This window comes from Aulostomus chinensis, chromosome 17 (assembly GCF_037954235.1).
Source record: "Aulostomus chinensis isolate RoL2024-O1b breed Wild chromosome 17, RoL_Achi_v1.0, whole genome shotgun sequence".
In the NCBI taxonomy this organism is placed as follows: Eukaryota; Metazoa; Chordata; class Actinopteri; order Syngnathiformes; family Aulostomidae; genus Aulostomus; species Aulostomus chinensis.
Genome location: NC_141336.1, coordinates 12,348,655 through 12,370,889, shown reverse-complemented (window position 1 = coordinate 12,370,889; position 22,235 = coordinate 12,348,655). Strand labels below are relative to the sequence as shown.

At 41.2% G+C, this 22,235-nt stretch overlaps 1 protein-coding gene and 1 long non-coding RNA gene across 3 annotated transcripts in view; one reads left to right on the top strand and one right to left on the bottom strand.

Annotated features, from left to right (window-relative positions):
- The window catches only part of ppp2r3a (protein phosphatase 2, regulatory subunit B'', alpha), a 66,496-nt gene extending 47,046 nt beyond the window's left edge, over nt 1-19,450 (top strand). For both annotated transcript variants that reach the window (XM_086182819.1, XM_086182820.1), the window contains exons 3-13: nt 11,788-12,078; nt 12,236-12,339; nt 12,424-12,526; nt 12,622-12,696; nt 14,058-14,301; nt 15,153-15,201; nt 15,300-15,389; nt 15,480-15,655; nt 15,750-15,868; nt 16,491-16,597; nt 16,737-19,450. In XM_086182819.1, coding sequence (XP_086038945.1) covers nt 11,788-12,078; nt 12,236-12,339; nt 12,424-12,526; nt 12,622-12,696; nt 14,058-14,301; nt 15,153-15,201; nt 15,300-15,389; nt 15,480-15,655; nt 15,750-15,868; nt 16,491-16,597; nt 16,737-16,833 — 1,455 coding nt within the window. In that variant the 3' untranslated portion in view covers nt 16,834-19,450. The remainder of the gene's footprint in view (nt 1-11,787; nt 12,079-12,235; nt 12,340-12,423; nt 12,527-12,621; nt 12,697-14,057; nt 14,302-15,152; nt 15,202-15,299; nt 15,390-15,479; nt 15,656-15,749; nt 15,869-16,490; nt 16,598-16,736) is intronic.
- On the bottom strand, nt 184-4,769 carry LOC147246316 (uncharacterized). Its single transcript, XR_015109898.1, has 3 exons — nt 4,751-4,769; nt 1,819-1,935; nt 184-386 (listed from the first exon to the last, which is right to left on the bottom strand). It is a non-coding gene; the product is annotated as an uncharacterized LOC147246316 (long non-coding RNA).
- Nucleotides 19,451-22,235: the final 2,785 nt, after the last annotated feature.

Below are 22,235 nucleotides of genomic sequence, written 5' to 3'. Positions count from 1 at the left end.
GACAGCTGCTACCCTCTAGCGAGTGTCAGCCTCTACTGTACCAGTGGGTGGTGTGTGTTTTTGCAGAGAACCTACACTCCTGTTGTTTGATTAGAAAAAAGTCTGTAGCACCATCTACAGGAAGATCGGTGAACTGACACAGAATAGAACTAAGGGTCAATTTTAATGTCTAAGAAGGTTCTTTATTGCTTTTATCTTCTCTTTGTTGAGAAACTAGAAGAGCGGTGGTAGGAAAAAGTGGTGCAAGATGAATCATTTTTACTAAGGTAAAGATTATCAGCAGCAATTCAGTTCTCACTCATCCTCTGGTTGATAGGATGCAAATGCTGGTAATGACTCGAGCTGTCCCTCCATGCCGACACATTTCTCCCTCCCAAAGTCATTTCCTGTGTTTTTAAACAGAGAGAGGAAACAGAAGCTGATCAGATCCATCACTGCATGTGTTTTATCTTATCAGCTGACAGTGACATCTGTCTCATTACATTTCTGGGATGAGACTGTTGATTTAGGATTAGCCCTCTTACTGTTAATCCTAAAATAACCATGGGAATGCATTGCCAGTCTTGATAGCCAGTATAAAATCCCAGGCTGTCCTATGAAGGCGCGGAGTTTGTTGTTTTTCTACATTACCTGTTGACAGGCTGCTCGTCTCACTGTGGGAGTTTGTTTTTCTCTTGCTGGGCACTTGTCCCAGAAATACGCAGCAAAGTGGCACAATAATTTATAAAAACATGAAAATCTTGCCATATTAGTATGCTGTGTCTCAATTATTGAGGCAGATCTGTGGTAGTACATAACAATGTTGGTTTGTAGCATCTGCAGAATTGAAATTGTTGGAAAAGTAACTAAAATAAACCTGCAGCAAACATTTATTGTACCATAAATCATTTGCGTTTTTATCAACCTTTGTTATAGGTGTGTATTATGTAGTTGTTTTAAAATACATTTTGCAGGTATGCCTTACTTTTCAAAATATGCTGCATTGCATTTGGTTCTTCCAAATGCTAGACATATTTTTCATGAGAAAATAATTAAAAACAAGACCCTTCATTTCAGGGTGAAGACAAATTTGGAATTATTCCAGAAAAATATTATGGACATTATGAAAAACTCACTGATAGTGATTACAAATAAACAGATAACATTATTGATATGCTATACTTGAGGTAGTTAATCTTAATTTTGCTCATGTCAAGGATAAATTTGTAATAACCTTTATCACTAGTGAGTTAATTAAGTTAACTAAACAGCGAGAGAATAATATTTGGAACCATTAGAATGTGAAAGTAATTAATTGTGCCAATAACCAAATACTGTACATGAGTGCAGGCACAAGAGAATAACCTAGATAACGTTAAATGCAACTGCAGTGAACTGTGCAAATAGTTGCTAAGGGCAACAGTAAGGAAACCAGCTCTCTGGTATATTCATGAATTATCATCATAAAGCTAATGAAAATAACTTTTATTTATATGGCACTTTTCACAAAGATGTTGCAAAATTCTTTACATAAAAACACATAAAAAGACTGAACAGGAACGGTGAACGATAGAAGGCAGAACCAGCAAGGTTCAAATTAAAACAGCATAAAAAATGTGAATTAAAAAAAACTGAGGGGAAGGCTAAGATGGAAAAAAGATTTTTTCAATTAAATTATGTCATAGTGATTCTTAATATATCCAAATGTACTACCAGTGAAGATCAGCCGGTATCTCATATACATTATTGTCAGGTATGAGTCTCAGTGTCATGTGTGAAAATACAGTAAGTATCAGGGAATGCTGTAAAGCTTCAGTAACCAGAACTCTGGGCTGATACCTGCTGCTGCTTCTGCTTCCAATGGCGGAAAGTGCAGCTGTGTCTTTCTGTGTTCCCGTGTTGTCCTCCTCAGTGTTGGATGTGAGGTAGACCGTAGCCAGCATGGATTCACTTCATCTACGCAAGCAACATTTGAAATCGACTCACAGTTTACAGAGGAGGTTCCCAAGGCAACTTTGTTTAAATGTGTGTGTGTGTGCGTGCGTGCCTCTCGAGAGGAAGTGAGGCTGGGAATAAAGAATAGAGGAGCAATGTGAACTACATTTCCTGCTGTTGGCATGGTAACCCTGGGGCCATTACTCCCACCCTGCATTGGAGGGAAAGGGTTATCACCATGGGGATGGCATTTGGCATGTGTTGCTTCATAGTGTGTGTGCGTGTGTGTGTGCGTGTGTGTATACTCAGAGCTGCAGAGGGAGGGTCTCTTATTTCATGGTATATCAGGTTCAAATTTAAACTTTATTTGTCCCAGTTGGCAGTGAGGTCACAGTAACTATTGAAGATAACCTTACATTACACCCATTAAAATATAAGATGACATGCACAAGAACACAGGCTAACACACAGAACCCCTTTGAACAAAAGTCTGGTTTGTGAAATTTTAGACTTAAAATTAAAAGAATTATTTATTTAGGGATAAGAAACACTTATGTAACCACTCCTCTATCAGGCTGGGGTTGAGTATCAACAACATTAAACCCATTCCAAAGGTTATTTACAATTTGATATTCACCTTTCTCTTTACTCAGACAACGCAAGGCACTTTCCTGCTTGGTTCCCAAACTAAAGAAAGTTGCAAGTAGTCATGTGCAGTCCCTCGCACCCCTGTGTACGTTGGAGTGTGATGCTTTGTGAATGGAGGCGAAACCTGATAACATTCGGATTGTATGTGAAGAAGTAAACTAATGTGTGCAAAGTATTGCAAATAGCACTTCCTGAGGCCACTAAGGGGCGCAAGAGAACAAACACTTAACATATATTTAGTTTCTGTACATCACGAGAAGACTAAAAAGTGTCTGATAGATTTTACGTAATCCTGCCAACAGATACCCATACCTTTTTTGCACAGTTAATCAGTATTCTTAAAAATGTCAGTTACCTTTTTTCAATAAGAACCTGTTAACTCACCCCTGTGCTGTGGTCCAGCTTAGAATCCACATTTTGGAACATTTCTCGATGTCCGCCATGACCCCTTCTCGTTGGAAATGTGACGTCATCTCTGTTGCATTGCACAACTGCCTCCCTAAAAGGACCTGCACAGCTCTGAGGCATACGATTCAGATGGATTGGACAAATCAGAGCTGGTTCTCAACTGGAACCGGCTCTAGATTTCCATCCCTAGTGAAGTCATTGTACGGGAAATGAAATAGGAAAAAAAAAAAAACACTATTCAAAATATCCACCTTTCGAATGCTTAAATGACCTGGTGGACGAGACACACCAAACTTCTTTAATAAATTTTTGGCACAGGGATCGCAGTGCATTTGGAAACATACCAGAGGAGCAAAACAACATGGTTTGATGTAGAGGACACTCAAGTTCAGTATCAGTGAAACTATTAAAGTGGACAACTGTTCCACCGAGAGCATCAGCATCAGATCATCAGCATCCCTGGTGACCTCATTTGACCCCAATCATATGATATGATATTTGTGTGTGTGTGTGTGTGTGTGTGTGTGTGTGTGTGTGTGTGTTTGTGTGTGTGTGTGTGTGTGTGTGTCTGTGTGTCTGTGTGTGTGTGTGTGTGGCTTGGAAGCAGGGCAGGGTAGCAAGATGAGTCTCCTGCATGCTTTCTTAAAAATCTGATCTATCAATTCAAGACAATATGGTTTCTCCCAGTGGACAGATGGATTTAAACCTGCTCAGCCATTCATCACACTCCCTACTCTCCTACAACTTCCAAACTCATTACTACAATGTCTTCACATTCAACACAAGTAATATGTTGTCAAAACACAACTCTTGGCAAACTTCATACTTTCTGGCGCTGAGCACCTTCTAGTCAAAGGTATTAAGAGGCTATCAGGGGCTCCTGGTGTCAGTATCCCTCTCCACCCATCTCTCTGTCCTCCGGGCGATCTTGATGCTTCAAACAAGACTAACAAGAGATAACACCTCGATTATTTAACTGGGACAGAAACACTTCGTCCATTAATCACTGCTGTAATCAGCTCGCTGAGCTCAACTAAATAAGGAGCATTTTCAAGAAACCAGACCCCCTCTCTACTGAGCTGAGCATACTCGCAGTGTTATTAGTATTGTGCCGTTATAAGTGGATTCGCACTGTCAAATATTGGGGTTATCTGCTTTTTAGCCATTATAAGAAAAAATGAGTATTTGTGGTTTGGCGTGTTTGACGGACAGAGGCAATTTGAACACATCCCTCTGGGAAATAAAATAATACTAATTAATCAAAAAAAAGATGGATGGATTAACTTTGAAAACAGTAAATCCACTCATCAGTCATGAAAATAATCGTTAGCCCAGCTCACGCGGCAAAGTATATTTTTATGTTCTCGTTGGTTTGCCTGAGGTTAGATGATAAATCATCTGAGTGTTTGCTTGAGTTTTGTGAGTCAGAATCGCGTCTTCATTTTTATTTATTTATTTATTTATTTTAGCAAATTTGATTATCATTTTTTAGTGTTTGAGGTGATAATTTGATGGTCACGGTGAAGTGATACTTTTTGGATCGTTTGTGTTTGTATGGCTTTTAAGGCTGTAAACTGATATGTCCCTGTGGTCAAAAAAAATCTTATGGTACTATTTAAGCACCCTTACTACAAAAAGGACCAAACATTTATCGTGGAAAACAAAAAAGAAATAATAATCGAACTTTAGTGTCATTATTAATCACGTCTCAAAAAAGAAACAAATCTGAACAGCAATGACAATAGCAACGACTCGATTATCAGCCAGTGTGTGTTGTCACCTTTGCAGCCATACATGTGTGAAGTTTGCCCAGTGCCTGAAGCAGAAATAAACATGAAATTAGTTGCTATTTATACACAGATAATTTTACACACAGCAGACAGAGAATTTCATAGAGCAGGTGTGTGTGTGTGTATGTGTGTTTCGGAAGTTATGTTGTCACTATTCAGTTTCTCTGAAAGACTGGATGGAACCGTTCCTGTTAACTGGAACCATTGAGGGATAAAATCACACCCATGCGTGCGTATACGCGCACACATGGGCGCGCGCGCACACACACACACACATGCCGGGAAATGAAATGCCAGGACAAATGACAAACACGTATCAATTCTTGTATGCTAATGAAACCTTTTAAAAGAGCATGTATGTGTGTGTGTGTGTGTGTCTCTGTATCCAGTGTGTAACAGTTGGATAAATGTGGCAGTTGTTGTTGGACAGCTGCTCCTCTGGTCTTCCCATCATGCATTTATTTGATCAAGGCTGCTGACTCACCTGTTCCTGTAGCTGTGGGGTTGGATTAGATCTTTGCTGTGGGTGGAGGAAAAAGCATAGGTGTCACACACACGCACACACACACACGCACACACACACACACACACACACACACACACACACACACACACACACACACACACACACACACACACACACTTGTTGTACAGACTATTCGCCCCTATTAATTGTCCATCAGCCCTCTTTTCCCTGATCCTCTCACCATGTTCCTTTTCCTTCTCTGTCTGAATCACAATGCCATCTTGGGAATTAGCCAATCGCTACCTTGCCAGCTGAATGATGAATCAGAATAATTTGTTTGTCCTGATTTCATCAAATACTCAAATCCAGCCGTTGATTTTTTTATTGTGAGTCTATATTATGTCTGTATGTCTGTATTGTGTATCTATGTTGGGAGAGCTGCAAATAGAAAGAAAGGAATGGCCAAAATCAAGCAATAGCAGTGCTCTATGATGTAACTGTTTTATTGGTCTCTCCCTGCCTGGCAAATGCTGACCGACGCAATCTGCCTTCTGCTCTAAATTGGTGGTATCTAATTATCCAAGCAGACACCCCGCATCTCTGGGTCTTTGTTTGGCATCTTGGCTGGTCGCAGCCATAACCCGGAGGCATTATATTTCAGGTTGTCCCTCTGTCCATACATCCTCATTCTCACCTTCTCATGTCCCATTCTGAATATCTCTGGAAGCCTTGATGGAATTCTTTGAATTTGCCGCAAACAAGGATGAACTGAAAAGGTTTGGTGGTCAAGGTCATTTTTCCTGCACAAAAATCATTTCTGGCCATCCATCTAGAATTCATATGTTAATAATAATGATGATGAATTCCCCCCCCCCCCCAAAAAAAATTCTAATAGCATGAAATGATGAAATTTTTTTTGCAGCTTTTATCCAAAACGTCAGCTTCAATGTGACATCAGAATGTTTTGAGGTGGGATCATGCTTCTCACCATTTGAAGAGTCAATGTCAGTAATGTCTTAGTGAAAAGTCCTCAGGAGTCTGGACAAACGCCAATATAAACTGCAACCACTCTGCAATCAGCTGAGGTGCACGAACACCAGGCGGTAAAGTTACAGATTATTTGGTAGTCCTTCAAAGACTGAGAGGTACTTTGTCTCTCCGTAATTGAACTTGAATGAGATTGGACTTGTAAAGATGTTGGAAAAATACTTGAAAGGGTTTCATAGCAGGCAGTAAAATGATGTTGCCTATAGTTTAATTGATTTTAATAATGAATTTACAATAACATGAAAAGAGTCTGTTGACAGGTACAGTTTTGGGGGGCCGCAGGACTGAGCCACACATAGCTGACCTATGTATTCCTCCTGATGCAAACAGTTATTTCTGCTGGCTGTTTTCCTGTCGCTACAGCAGCTGTACCTCACATACCAGAGCGGAGTACAATCGCAACTCATCGTCCTCACAGGTTTCAGTGCTTGTTAAATTCTCGTGTTGTAATTTTTGTGCGGCACCAGTTGGATGTGTCGATTTTGTGTGAATGTGTGTTTTTGAAGGTGAACTGGTTTTAGGACCAAGCGAAGCGCCTCAAGAGAGCAGAATTACACCGACTGTCAGTCAGCCAGGAAAAGAGCACACAGCTGCCCAGTGGCATCTGTTCTGGCTCCCTTTACACACGCAAACACTCCCACTTATACTTGCAAACACACACATATTCACTCACACACACACACACACACACACACATACACACACACACACACATATAAACATATATATGTATATATATGTTTATATATGTTTTATTCTTTACACTGAGATTTATGATACAGTAACAAGTGCATGGCTACAGTTGATGAAGTGGTGAAGAGGAAATGGTAGGAACTAACTTTGAATGATCCTCAAACCTCGTTAAAATATTACCTCATGCACATTCCCTTCATCATTGGCGACTGAGGCCTCAGCGGCTTGCTCAAGGACACATATGAGCCGGGTATCGAACTGTGAATCCTGCGCCTCTTGAGAAGAAAGTAGGAGGGGCTAAGGATTCAGTATGGCGTGTGAGCCTGGTGTGAAGGTTCACCACATCCTGCTCATTTGTTTATTAGACATGAGATACTGAGTGATTGTATAATTTTTCCCCCTGCAGCACAGGGGCAAGAGCTGGCAAGAAAGAAAAGATAATGTGTGTGTGTTTGTGTGTGTGGGATTGGTATGTGACCTTGGCTTCAATACAGAGTCCAGTTGTTCCAAAGAATTCAGCAGGGCGTACAGGGAGCTGAGAGGAGTTACCCTAAAACCCAAGGTTACTTTCTTATTTATCTGGAAAGTCACTTATACACACAACACACACACACACGAATGGACACATTGTGAATTTTTTCCATGTCCAGCTTGAGATATCTCTGTTATTCTTTTACTCACACATCAATATGGGCACTTCCAAGTTTGCACAGTGAAATCTGTACTCAAATTAGGACAGCAGGAGCAAAGATGTCACTGGGAAGCGATGTTACATCATAGAAATAATGTTGAGAGATACATGAGAAACATTCAAATTGACACATCAAATCCGATAAAGCTAGCAATTTAAATGCTTTTTTTTATAGCAAGAACTCAGTGATCGTTACTAAATGACTTCTCCAATCATTTTATTTCTGAAAGTTTTCATCTAAGACAGTGATATATTTTTACCTCACTGTCTTTCTCCATCCTCCTGGAGCCCAGCGTAACACTAGAGGGCACCAGACTCGCCATATCTTGCGCTACGAAACACAACCACATTGGAATCTGTTTAATGCACGAAAAAAGATTCTGAAAAAAGTCATTTTCTATGACAGCCAAAAAAAACCCCATTGATATAGGTGGTTCTTAGTAGTGTCTCAGTCTTGGAAAGCTGGAAAAGTTGAAAGGGAGTGAAGCCTCCTGGTCCCGAGGGATCCCCTCACTTAGCGCTGTCAGCCTTGAGACTCGTGTTGCTTGTCACTGAAAGAGAACTGGCCTTGTTAGGCATAGCAGGGAGGAAGGGCAGACTCTGGGCTCCTGGTAGATATTCACTATTGATGCACGATTACCACATCTGATCAAGGGCACGTTCATTTGTTTAGTTTTACTTCCAAGCTTGCTTCACAAGACTGTGTTTGCAACAATTCGAAATACCTTAATTTTTGTAGTTTGATTATTTCGGAATAATGCTCATTCACTGGTCTAGTCTGAACTTGGCTTTAATTGTCTGCAAGTGCTGAGAGACACAAATGAAAAAAAATAAGAATTCTGAAATTTCCGACTGTAAAACAGATTTTTTTTTTATTCCTTCGCCCAATTTTTTGTGATGTCACCCACTCATTTCCCATTCTCCTTCCTCAAGCAGGTTTCCTCATAATCTGCATGGTAGTTGTTTTTTTTTTGCTGCTGACAGACAAACAAGAATGAAAACGCAACCTCGTTGTTGGTTAAGTAAATTCAAGTGGTGCCTTTAGAGTTTTCTGGCATGTTGTCAGTCAGAAATAGTGGATAAATTAAGTGATCAATATGTCAAATGGCACTTGATAAAACGGTTTATCTATCTAATATGATGATTTTTTTTCTTTCTGTTGATGTCATTATAATTGAATATCTATTAAGCTCTCTTTCCCAAGAGTCATCGAACTACAAGAAAAATTAATGAACAACAATTAGACTTAAAGATAAAAACGGCAATGTATTTAAATTAAATAAACAAAAGCAGTCACAAAATTAATAAAAAAAAAACACATTAATTTAAAATCGCACAAGATGGTAGTTTGAAAGTTGAAGTAGGTAAATCATGCCATTGTAAAGGTGCATAGGAACTGAATATTGAATTGAGTTATTGAGTTTTCACACAAAAACACCAAATTATCTCCATGGGTTGAAGGGAAAATGGATCTCGTCCCGCCTACTCTCACAGTGCCACCAGCCTCCTGCCCACAGACAAGTTATTCTCTTAAGTGTTATTTTGCGTTGCGACCTCCCACTGGCAAACTAAGAGGTGACGGCTGAAGAGAAAAACTCCACGTATATGCAACAAGTGTGCATCCCCCCCCCCCCCCCCCCAGTAATCAGAACAGCCGGTTTGCTCTCCGTATATGTGTGTGTGTGTGTGTGTGTGTGTGTGTGTTTTGTGCTCCGGCATGGCTCATGTTTCTCAGTGCAGTTTGTCAGAGCCCAGCGCGGAGCAGCAGGCACCAGTGAGACTACACCAAATATATACATCCGGAGCAGACGGGGGGACACCGCATGTCTTCTTCCCCAGAGAGACACTGCTGTTTGGTGCTGTGATCGGCCATAAACCGGCCCGGTGCCATGGTTCTGACTCCTGGCCTGCACAGTGGCACCGGAGGAACATCTCTTTGCTGGATTACAGGACAGAGCTTTAGGAGTTTGTGTATTCAAGTGAATCTGGAGATTTTGTAATTGGATTGCCAAAAGACATTTTGTGGGCGATCATACACATGCTGGATACTCCTCCGCTTTCCTGAGGTTTTTTTGGTTACTAGATATCTGAGCTGTTATTAGACTACTTTATTACAGTCCACGTCTTTTCCTTTTACTGGTTGTTGGGTTGCCGGGTGAGCCGGTTCATCCGTAGCCGACGTGTCAGTAGCCGCACCTGTGGCTGTGACTGGTGGGGGGTTACGTGTCTCGGCCCCCACCATGATGATCAAGGAGACTTCGTTGCGCCGGGACCCTGATCTAAGGGGGGAGCTGGCCTTTTTGGCCAAGGGGTGTGACTTTGTCCTCCCGTCACGATTCAAGAAAAGACTCAAGTCCTTCCAGCAGCAACAGGTCAGTTGGTGCAAGCAGGATGGACAGGTTTGAATGTGAGAGGAAAATAAACGCGTAATGCATATTAAACGTTAAAAAAAGTGCAATCAAAATATCTCATTGTCCCGTGATCGTCCCATCTCTTCTCTTTTGCTCACATTTAGACACAAGATCAGTTAATGGATGCATCCTATTGAATACACACACAGATAGTAAATGCATCTTGTTGCTCTCACACACACAGACTCACATGCCAGACATGACAAACTATTCTGAGGCAGATACCAGCAGGGTATTAATAGGGTAGGAGGTGCAGGAATAGAGTGATAAAATGAATGCTGTGAGGGAGAGCAGGAGGGGGAGGTTTGCTTCAGCTGTCCTGCTCAATACTCACTGTATGACGACCCCCAAAAAGACATACACACACACCCTGAGGACAGCAGACACCAGGGAGTTCCTGCTGGAGCGTCTCAGTAAATTCTGGTGTCATGTCTTCTCATTTCATGTCATCTCACCTTGTTGGTTGAATGAATCAGTGTGTTTTTATAGATGTGTTCAAACTATTATAAATACAGTTTCAAATAGCCTGATAACCTTGATACTTTTGCTGTTCATGGGTGAGGACAGCAGGAAAAACTCAGTTTAAATAAATAGATTTGTGATATTTTTCTCAAATACAGCAAGGATAACAAAACTTGTACTTATGAGGGGAAAAAATCTGAGCCATAAAGGAGAATTTTATGTCTGTATATTTTAAATTTCTCACGTTTACTCCATCTTTTTTGTATCAATTTAGCTAAATACCATTCCATTAGTCTGCATAGTTACAGGGTGTGTCGCTGGTCAGTCAGACAGCCACCTGTTACACAACACCAGACCCTGAACAATGAAATTAAATTTCCTGCCAATGTCTCCTTGCAAACATGAACGCCTTAGCTTGCTGAAACGCTTTTAAACAAACATTGACAAAGAAAAAAAAAATCGCTTGGCCAGATAGCTGATGGTTTCCTCAGGTGCAGCACATTGTATATGAACCACAAATGGAACTTGAGGCTTGCCCACTGGAAACACTGTCCGTGGATCCCTTGAAGCTGCAACAACTATTTATTTTGCTCTTGTTCCCTGGTGTGTATTAAAGCCTGAAACACAGTGCATAACATGAGAGTAGTAATGTTTGTTGCTGTGAATAATCATTGATATCAATAAGAACAGCCACAGTGACCACGTCTGTCACAAGAGATGAATATCACATTTTATACTTTCTCCTTTTCTCATTGTGATCCCCCAGGCACTTCAAATTAAAGAATCTCCAGAGAAACTTCTCCAGTTGTGCACTGGACACGAACAAATCGAGTCAATATGGCCGCTCCCTGACCCTCTTCAACTCTAATGAACCTGAACCCTATTAGCAACATCGATAAAATGTTCATGCTCACCAGTGTTTTCACTATACGATAGCATAATTAAGTTAGTAAATCTTTGAAATATATTGTAATTGCCGGTTACAAAAGACACACGATAGATACCAAGAGTAAAGACTTACAAATAACCGTCAGGTTCTGCTTCCTATCTGTAAGACTAAATTCAGGGCTAAAAAAGTCCTTCTGTGTGTAACAAACAAAATTTTACGTAAGAGCACTTCATGAATGAGGCCCTTTAATTGTATTTTAAATTCAGATATAATGTAAAAGCATAACACCAAAAACTCAAAAAACAAAACAAAAACAAAAACAAAACAATCCTCTTTTCCATCCTCATTCTTGATCTCTGTCATTTCAGGTCCAGTCCAAACCAGAGAAGAAACCAGGCACACCTCCACCAGCCCCTGCCCTGGCCACACTCACACCCACTCCCACACCGCGCTCACCTAGCCCTCCTCCGGCTCCAGTGATAGTTACCCCTCCTCCTCCACCTCCTGCCGTCAACATTCCCAGGTTCTACTACCCCCGTGGGCTCCCTGCCCTGGGTCCACCAACCAACCATGACACCGCCATCGCTGCCATCGAAACAGCCTTCACTGAGTTTGAGGAGGAGAAGGCTGACATCTATGAGATGGGCAAGATCGCAAAGGTCAGCAGTGTGATAATGGTTGAAAATGTTAGCATCTGTATTTTATTTGGGTTAATACTGTGTACCATGGGTTAGGGTTAACATTCCAAGCAGTGTGAGCACTGAAACACTGTGAGGAAGTGCAGTTCCAGATAATCGTAGTGTTTCTTCGACTCAGGCTTGTGGGAGTCCACTTTACTGGAAGGCCCCCATGTTCTACGCAGCGGGTGGTGAGAGGACCGGCTTTGTCTCTGTTCACTCCTTCATCGCTACCTGGAGGAAGTAAGATGGTCATGAAATTGTTGTCACTCTGATATACAACACCTTTGTTATGATATTAACCCTCTCCTCTCCTCCCCGCTCCAGAATGTTGCACAGTTGCCATGACGATGCATCCAGGTTTATCTACCTGCTTGCCAAACCTGGCTGTAACTTCTTGGAGCAAGAGGACTTCATTCCTCTACTGCAGGTTTATAACATATTGATACGTTTAGATCAGAAAATACACTTAATTGTTTAGAAAGGTGGCAACTTTCAATTTGTTTTGTGTGTTTATCTGTTTAGGACATAGTGGATACACACCCTGGGCTCACATTTCTGAAGGATGCACCTGAATTTCATTCCCGCTATATCACAACGGTAAATAACGAAATAAATAAATGAATTCACAAACAAATATCGTACCCCACAGTAGAATGGAAACAGACTGAGATTTTTTTTTAACCATTAAAGTTTGCAGTCATATCAGCATCAGACTGTCACTAATCTGTTAAGGAAGCTGCAGTGGAGCCAACACTCAGTATCAGTTATCCACATATAATTATGAGGCCATGACACAGAAAACCAATCAGCGGCCTTGATTATCCATATGTCGTTGTGACGCATCTGTACTGAAGCGCACAAAGAACATTCTCAAATTTGTTGGAGGAAAGGTGTATGTGTGTGTGTGTGTGTGTGTGTGTGTGTGTGTGTGTGTGTTAGTGATCATATGATTTTATTTGCCTTTTGATTTGTAATTTCCATTCAAAGGAATGTCCACTACAGATACAAATCTTTGGCTATATTTAAACTCTGGGTAGTCATTTATATGGCAAGAAGCGTCGCATTTCCATGGACTGCGCTCTGTGTAAAGGATTCAAAATTTAAAGTGTCTCCAACAGTACACAAGTAACCCGTGTAATCAACGTGGCGCGCTCCCGCTGTTTTAAGTGCATCAGAAAAAAAATCAGGTTTGGGTTAGGAGAAAAAAGTAAAAAAGCAGGGCTTTCATGTCAGCAAAACCACCTTGCTGCACATCTTGCAGTTTCAGCATTCGACCGCATGTGTGTGTGCATGTGCGGTGTGAATGTGAAGCAGGACAGCTGCAACACGTGCTACAAGTTGAGGCTTCGCTCTGTAGAAGTGCAGAGAGGGTCGTACTCATCAGAACACAAATACACCACGGAAACATTGATGCCCCCTACAGCCTGCTGCAGCAGAGGCCCTCCGGCCCTTTCCATGCCCATATTAAGGCACTTCCTTCAGTATAGGCCAGCCAGCCCTCTACTGTATGAGACATTAGCAACCCAGAAAGGGACATGTACCGGGAAGTGAGTGCTAATCCCATTTGTACTAAGCTGACGTGAGACCTGTCTCTGTTAGATTATGACTCAGGGTGAAAGTATTGGTTGTTTTCTATCCGACAGCTCAGATCCAACTCATCTAGAGATTCAGACCCTCTGGTTGACTTTTTAGACTTCCAGCAGCCAAAATAACAGAGATAGAAACATTTTTAGGTGTTTTTTTCTGATACATTTGGAAAGGAATGATGTTCATCTATGTTCGTACTCATTGTAAAATTTATTTTAGGATGCTTTTATCTTTTTATTCCTATTTTGTACTTACATAATATGATCATAAGCTTTATGCATTTATACCACATTTCAATCTTTTTTCACATCCCTCCTTTTGATACAATGACTACCACGCTGAGTAATCCTACTGTCATCATTGCATCCCAGGTTATCCAGCGGATATACTACATCGTGAACCGTTCGTGGACAGGTCGCATCACCATGATGGAGCTGCGCAGGAGCAACTTCCTGCAGACTCTAGCCCTGCTGGAGGAGGAGGACGACATAAACCAAATCACAGATTATTTCTCCTATGAACACTTTTATGTCATCTACTGCAAGTTCTGGGAGCTGGACACTGACCATGATCTCTACATAGACCACAAAGACCTGGCCAGATACAACGATCACGGTGAGAACCAAAAGAAACAATGAGCTGTAGTCCACGTAGGTGTATTATCATAAGAAAAGATCTTAAAGTAATACTTCACTCGAATATCATGATTCGTGTATCATTTCCTAACCTTGAGATGTCTTAAGTTCATAAAGATTTTTTTCGATTGTCTTGGTGAAGCCAGAATGCAAAACAATGATACTTGATGATATTTTGTTTTCAGATTTGTCTGAATGATAGTTATTGCTGGAAGCAAATGGAGAATCCTCACACAAAATGTGCGTTTACGAACTCTGAAACGCATACGGCAGTATAATACAAGTCTTCCTCATTCGGTCACATCCTCAGTATCTACTAATCCTTTAAGAATGGTGATCATGTTAACTTACAGCAAAGATGGATGTAAAAACTGAGGCTGGATAGCCTGAAGTCTTGCTTAAGGGTTACCTGCTCCCTCTTTACAATAAAGCCAACAAAGAGCATTGATAGATGGTTAATTATGCGCATCATAACATCTTTTATTTAAGTCCATATTTTGAGATAAGAGAAAATTACATCAAAGCCTTTTTCTCCGGTTACATTGCTGAATTATAGTTGTTCCCAGTACAGATGAATCAGACGCTGACTGTCTGTAGATTTGGCTCATTATCAGGGTCAGTAAAAACAACAGGTGTTTGTCTCAAGTTTATTACATTCATGCTGTGTGATGTAAAGTGCTCTACAAGTCGAATTGTGTTATGTAGCCAAACTCTGATTCACTGACTCAGTACTTACACAAGAGACTGTGTATGCTCAAGGATTTATCCATTTGTGTATTCGAGCAACAATGACATTTTCTTATTTACTTTTCTCATTCTCTCCTGTGACAGCATCCTCAAACAGAATCATTGAGAGATTGTTTTCGGGGGCTGTTACTCGGTACGTGGAAACTCTCATATAAACAAATAGAGGAGAACTGATTACGTCACCATCATAACAGTATTGAAAGCGAACGCTCTGGTCTCTCTTGTTTCCAGGGGTAACGCTGTGCAGAGGGAAGGTAGGATGAGCTACGCTGAGTTCGTCTGGTTCCTTATATCTGAGGAAGACAAGAAAAATCCCACCAGGTGCTAGAATGTGTCTTACATCTTTGAATACTTTTTTTTCTGCACATTCTGAACCAGATTCCAATCTTCTCTCTCTTTTGCTGTCTCCAGTATAGAGTACTGGTTTCGTTGCATGGATGTTGATGGCGATGGTGTTCTGTCCATGTTTGAGTTGGAGTATTTCTATGAAGAGCAGTGTGAGAGAATGGAGCGGATGGGTATCGAACCTTTGCCCTTCCAGGATTTGCTCTGCCAGATGCTTGACCTGGTCAAACCTGAGAGCTCAGGTTAGTGCCACCGACTAACTATTCCTGTCTTGAAGTCATCTTAATTTGAAAGCTTCATTTGATCTCACCTCCTGTGCATGGATGTGTTCTTTAGGTAAGATCACCCTCGGGGATTTGAAGCGCTGCCGGATGGCCCACATATTCTTTGACACCTTCTTCAACCTTGAGAAATACCTGGACCATGAGCAGAGAGATCCATTTGCAGTGCAAAAGGTTAGAATCTGCAACTTGTTATGAAATATTCAGCAATTGTGCTGAAGCTAGCGGTTTGAAGGGGAATATAATAGATACAAGTCAGAGGATGTTCAGGGAGACGATGGAGATAAAATAACTACCTGCATTTACAATATTGTAAACATGCCCTCAAACATTACTTAACTTAGCTTTAGGATATGACTTAGATCTAAAAAAAAAAAACCTATTCTGGCCTTTTACTCAAAAAAAGTATAGTTTAACCCTTATAGTAATACTTTAGGACACTGGCACCTCATTTTATTTTGAAAAGACGAGTGAGTTTTCTCAATTTAAATTCAGGAGTCTTGTTTTACCCTTTTTTTATTTGTTTCTTTTTCATATCAACAAAGATTCTGGATCTTCATCGGGTTAAGAAACATTTTTAAACAAACTTTGTATTATATCAACAGTGATTCCATCATGTTTGCGCGAAAACCCAGATGATCCAGACGGATTGGAAACTTTGTTGAAATAATAAAACTCTGAGTTTGAACTCCTCTGCAGTTTGACTCCACTCTAAAGACTGCGGGAAGTCTGCTTGGAACTCTTGTGTTTTTGTCTGATAAATGCCCACATTTGTGGTTTTCATGTGTTGTTTCAGGACATTGACAGCGAAGGTCCAGAGCCATCGGACTGGGATAAATATGCCTCAGAGGAGTACGAGATTCTGGTGGCGGAGGAAACTGCAAATGAGCAGCTGCATGAAGGGTACGTCCCACGCTTGTATACTTGCATATGTTAATCTCCGTATTAAAAAGCTTCCAAAATATGCTGCCTTTAAGACACATAGTCTGACTATAATTTCCTTTTTGTAGCCGCATCTAACCTCCCTCTGCTTTGTTCCCAGGTCATTTGACGATGACTATGACTCAGAGGAGCTTCAAGTCCCTGGAGAGATTGGAAATAAAATGGAAAAACTAGTGATATCACACCTGTCTGCATAAAAGTGATTTGCTCAAATTCCTTGGGCCTCTTTTTTTAAAAACAGGAACCGAGAGATAGAGGGCCACGGGGGACGGATTCAAAGACACAGAGGAAGAAAAGGGATTCTGGCATCCGTCTCATGATGACTCTGGAGTCTGTTTGGAAAGACTCATCCATGTTCGTGTGTGTGTGTGGTACTGTTCTGTTCATCTGTATTCATACAGAAAACAAATGTCACTCCAGCTCTTCACTCCATCTCAGAGAATGAGGTCGACGCTGGGAGGAGAATTGTTAAGCTCGTAAAGGAATAGAAAAAAAACCCTCCACAATAAAATGAATGTAACTGCCTTGTGAATTTTCTACTGACAATCCTGCTAGAAGACAATCACCTGAACTTTCAAGAGTTGAAGGTAAACACGAACAGACTACTGGGACAGATGTTTTAGGCCCATGAGAACCTGCTCAGTTGTGAGACATACAAACAAACACTGCCATCAGAAACCTGCTGCCTGAGCAGCTCGTCTCTGTGTACCTTGTAAAGGAAGTTATTAAACCTGGAGCCCTTTCAGAGAGGAATCATGTAACAGTCTGGACAGTCAAAACAGCACCTCCCTGTGGCCAGCGTGTCCTCCTGCATGCCACCGTTGTCATGCAGCAGGGCCATCGGCTGGCTAACCTTTTCATGAAGAAGTTCAGTTCACCACACAGCCTGAGCTGCTCTATTCTTAGTGCAGCATTATCAGCTCTCCGCCCCTGGAAGTCCCTCTGCAATCATTTCTAAACCCTGGAAAAAGTCTCGGACTCCATGGACTGAAATGCTCCCAATCAGGACACAGTGTGAGACGTGCGCATAAAATGATGCACGTCGACAAACATATCAAACTCTCTGGTAGAGTTGCACACACACATTTCCACCTGATACATAACATTTGAAACAGATGTGCACGTGTCTTTCCTGCACAACCCACTGTATGTTTTCACTTTGTTGTTGTCATTTATGATATTGATGGTCGTTTTCTGCTTAAAAAATCTCATCGTCACGTGCAAGTGTTGAAGCTTACTAACAATAATGCTAGTAATAATAAGAAAACACACCCCTAAGGATGCCTCTTAAAGGGTCAGTTCACTAAAATGATGAAATAACAACCATATTTTCTCACAAAAAAATGCAGTTATTTACCAAGAATACATTTTTCTTTGCTCAGCAATATTAATGTTTGTGCACTTGACTTCTTTCTACTTCCAGAAGAAACCCCAAGGAAACTCTTGACAGTGAAGCTTATTGATGATGCAGAAGAACAGAGACACTGTTTCTGTGAAGATTTGTTGCTTCTCTAATTACATGCTTTTATAACCATTAACAACAGCATATTTTACCATCGCTGTGCTGGCGTGGAGGCATACTATTCTGTTGAAAATCCCAAATATTTGTGTGGCTAGATAAGCCTGGTTTCTGTTTATTTTTGGTGAACTGACCCATTAACTCCATTAATTATTGTGCTGCACTCACAGGGACGTGCGTGTGTTTACACTGCCCTTATTATAGTGGTAAGAGCTGTGTGTTTGCTTATAAATCACAGATAATTGGAGTGTGTTTTAGAAGTGTGTGTGACATACAGCTCTTTATATCACAGCTGATGCCATGGGGATGAGATCTTGTCCTCAGTGGTATCAAATTCACAGGCATATACCTCCTTTTATTAACACAAACACACGCTATATATAGTATAGTATATATACATCTATGTGTGTACATAGATGTGTATATATATATATATATATACATATATATATATATATACACACATGTATATATAAATACATACATACATTTGCCATTCAAAGGGAAAGAAGCTAAGCTAGTGGATGCTATAAGGCCTTAATGACCTTTTTTTTGCTACATAGCCATTGTAAATGTGCCTGACTGTATATTGAACTTCATTATTTTAATAATTACAATAAGACATTATAGATGTAACCGCTCTCATTTTTTGACGTATTTTGATGGTTTGTATTGCTGTGCCACTGTGTGGCTCGGGATAGGGGGGTAAATTATGTTAGATATGTGTGTGTGTGTGCGCGTGCGTGTGTGTGTGTGCGCGTGTGTGTGCTTTTGTGTTAGATGCACCATCAGTAGATAAGAGAGTGCAATCCTCTGGAGGACTGACCTGAAGCTCTGCCAACCTGACAATCACCAAATTATGAGATGTGTCATTACACTACGGAAATGTCTCATTTCCCTGGTGACACACGACACTCTCAAGGAGACCAGATAAATAGTGGTTGATGGTGATTGGACATCTCTGTTTGATTCATTTCTGGTTCTATGCAAAGCATCCTAGTGCTCACATGCAGCATTCGGAAAAGAGTGAAGTCCCCTTGGACTTTTACTCTGAAAAACACTTTTACTTTAATGAACTTCCTCTGTGTTGAGGAGACTTGAGCAGGCTGAGATGTGTTGAAATCCTTATTTCTTACTGTAGTGGCATGTTTTCTTTCTTCCCTTCTGTCTTTCTTTGTTTCCTCTCTAAATTTTACTTTCATTTTCCTTTCTTTTCTGTATAATTCTCTCTTCCTGTCTCTGGGTATTTGCTGCTTTTTGTCTGAAGTTCCAATAAAGATGTTTCTGAATATTGATTCTTGTTGAAGATTACATATGTGTCCAACTCTTACTTTCAATGTACTTCCAACTCTTATCAAACACACACACACTTTCCCTGTGAACCTGTGTGTGTACATTAAGCGTTGTTTTCTGCACTGATGTTGAATATTGAGCTACTGAATGCCATTTTGTCAACTGTTGCCTCACAAATGGACACTGGGACACTGCAGGTTTTGTTTTCTCCTCAAATGAAGTATCAGATGCCAGGTCATCTCATAAAGGGTTTTCTGGCCCACATGGCTGAGACTGTTCATTGGTGTTCATGACGTAAGCAGCTACTGAATCACTGTTCCCTGGCGTCACCGTAGTCATGGCAAACAAAAGTCCAAACAGGAAGTCTCTGGTGAGTCTGGCACATTGTTGATTGTTCATCTGGCAGACACCAAATTCAGTAGATTCCCATGTTAACCACACCCAATCATACCCAGTTGACTAAGAACAACTCAGTCTGGGTTTTTCCTCAGGTTATTGGTAACTAGACATATGTTGACCCTCTCTAGTGTGTCACAAGTTGGGTCAAACAAACATCTGTATCTACGTTGAACCCATGCGGGCTTCAGTTTGACTCACCTCAAAACCGAAAGTGACGTCACACCTGAGCTTACAGCAGTGGTTAACAACATTCTTTGTGTTATCTTGTGTGTATAAACACTGTCAAACATATAAATCCATCCATCCATTTTCTATACCGCTTATCCTTTAGGGTTCTTGGGGGTGGTGGTGGTGGGGGGGGGGGGGGGGGTTGCTGGATTGTATCCCAGCTGACATTGGGTGAGAGGCGGGGTTCACTCTGGACAGGTCGCCAGTCCATTTTAGGGCCATCAGGAGCAATTAGGGGTTCAGTATCTTGCTCAAGGATACTTCGACATGGTCGCCGGGGGAAGTGAGGATCGAACCAGCGACCCTTCAGTTGCGAGACAGCCACTCTACCTCTGAGCCCCCTCAAAACAAATCAAGAAAAAGGTAAAACAGGAACAGTTTTTCAGAGTTTTGGGGTAGGAAGTAAGACCTCAGGGGAGGTTCCAGCTGAAATTTGGAGCTGGGAACACAGAAATTCTGACTTCCCTCACAAGGTGGAACATGGCATTATTACTGATGAATAGTCTCAGAAACAGTAATGTTAGCTTGAGCGGTACCAGTAGGACCAAATTAGAAATGTGCCAATCAGAAATGATCAATACTACAACAAAAAAGATGAGCCACTTTCCGGGCCATTTCGTGATTTTGATGAAGTTTAAGTTAAAGACCAGCACTTTCATATGTAAATGAATGTATCTTACATTCAGCAAGCTCGTATCGCTCACAGGTAAATCTTTACGTTTCAGATCATATTGAGTTTAAGTTAACTTTATGACTTTATTGGTCAAGAAATGTGGAAATTTGTCTTTGGCTCCACAGGTAATTGTTGAAAATGTAAATAGAATAAATACAGTAAAACACAGTTAATAAATAAACACAAACATGATACAAAAGCAGCAGGGGTAAGCAAATATGGATATACAGTGTAATGCCTACCGGCATTTTGAATTCAGAAGTGTTATTGCATTTGGTATGAATGATTTTAATGTATATATTCTTTGTTCCAGTTGCAGCTCCAAAACGTCTTCCTGAGGGCAGTTTAATAAATTCTCTGATTGTTTGTGGAGACGCTTCTTACACCCTGTTAGCCCTTTACCAACTTAAATCTGGATCTGGATCAATAAATTAATCACGCAGCTCTTCTGGACTTTCCAAATGTTCTCAGATAAAATGGATCAAATTATGATGATATGCTGAAAACAACTTCTTAACCTTTTTGCAGCCCTAAAAGCATTGAAGGAAAAGGGTATGGTGGAATATACAGAGCAGTTGCTTGTAATTATTCTCACTGCCAGTAAAGTTAGAAGCGCTATAGCTTGAAACCATTAGACTGAAATTCCTATGGCGGCTTCTCCCAGGAGTTTACACTGGGAGGTTATTATTCTGAATATGAGAATTGTCCTGAGTATTTGTAATAGTTGGCAACATGATGGGATTTGTACATGAGCAATGCGCCTCCCATCAAAGGTCAGACTGGTCAATGTTTGAAATGGCACTTGTTTTCACAAATGTCAGGGGCAGAAGAGTTCGCCAACCAGATGACAAGCCAAACTCCTTGAGTCATGGACATTCCGCAGCTGTTATTGCCAACACCCACCACCCTGTGGCGGCGGTGGTGGTGAGATCTGGCCTGTGTGATGTCACCTGCTGTGATGTCATGACTGCAAGTTGCTCCATTAGTAGGAATTATAGCATAATTGGCAAAGCTGGAGGTAATACAGACGTCTCCTGACCATTCTGGTAAAGCTGACTGGAAAATCCCTGACAGGAGCGAGGAGCCGGTGAAAGCCGCGTGTCTTAATACCTGTATGTTCCTTAATTATCTCGGCAAGCATTCATCAGATCAACTTCAAACTTGGCAGGTATTTTTCTGAGGATGCATGAAAGGGAAATACGAAGCCTGAAGTTGATTGCATTGATGGCTCTCATAAATTTGGCTAAAAGATGTCGATGGCCTTGAGAGCTGTTCCCTTGCACGGAGAGGAGCCACTTAAAGTGGTTTTGAGCATCTAATAAGGAGAGTTCTAGCGATGTCCAGCTGGAGGGGGGTGGGCGGGGGGGGGGGGGGCAGCCTGAAGACAGGGTGGAGGGAGTTTATCTCCACACAGGCCAGGGAACATCTGGGGATCCCCTGGTCAGAGCTCACACACGTGGCCAGGGAAAGGGAAGTCTGGGGTCACA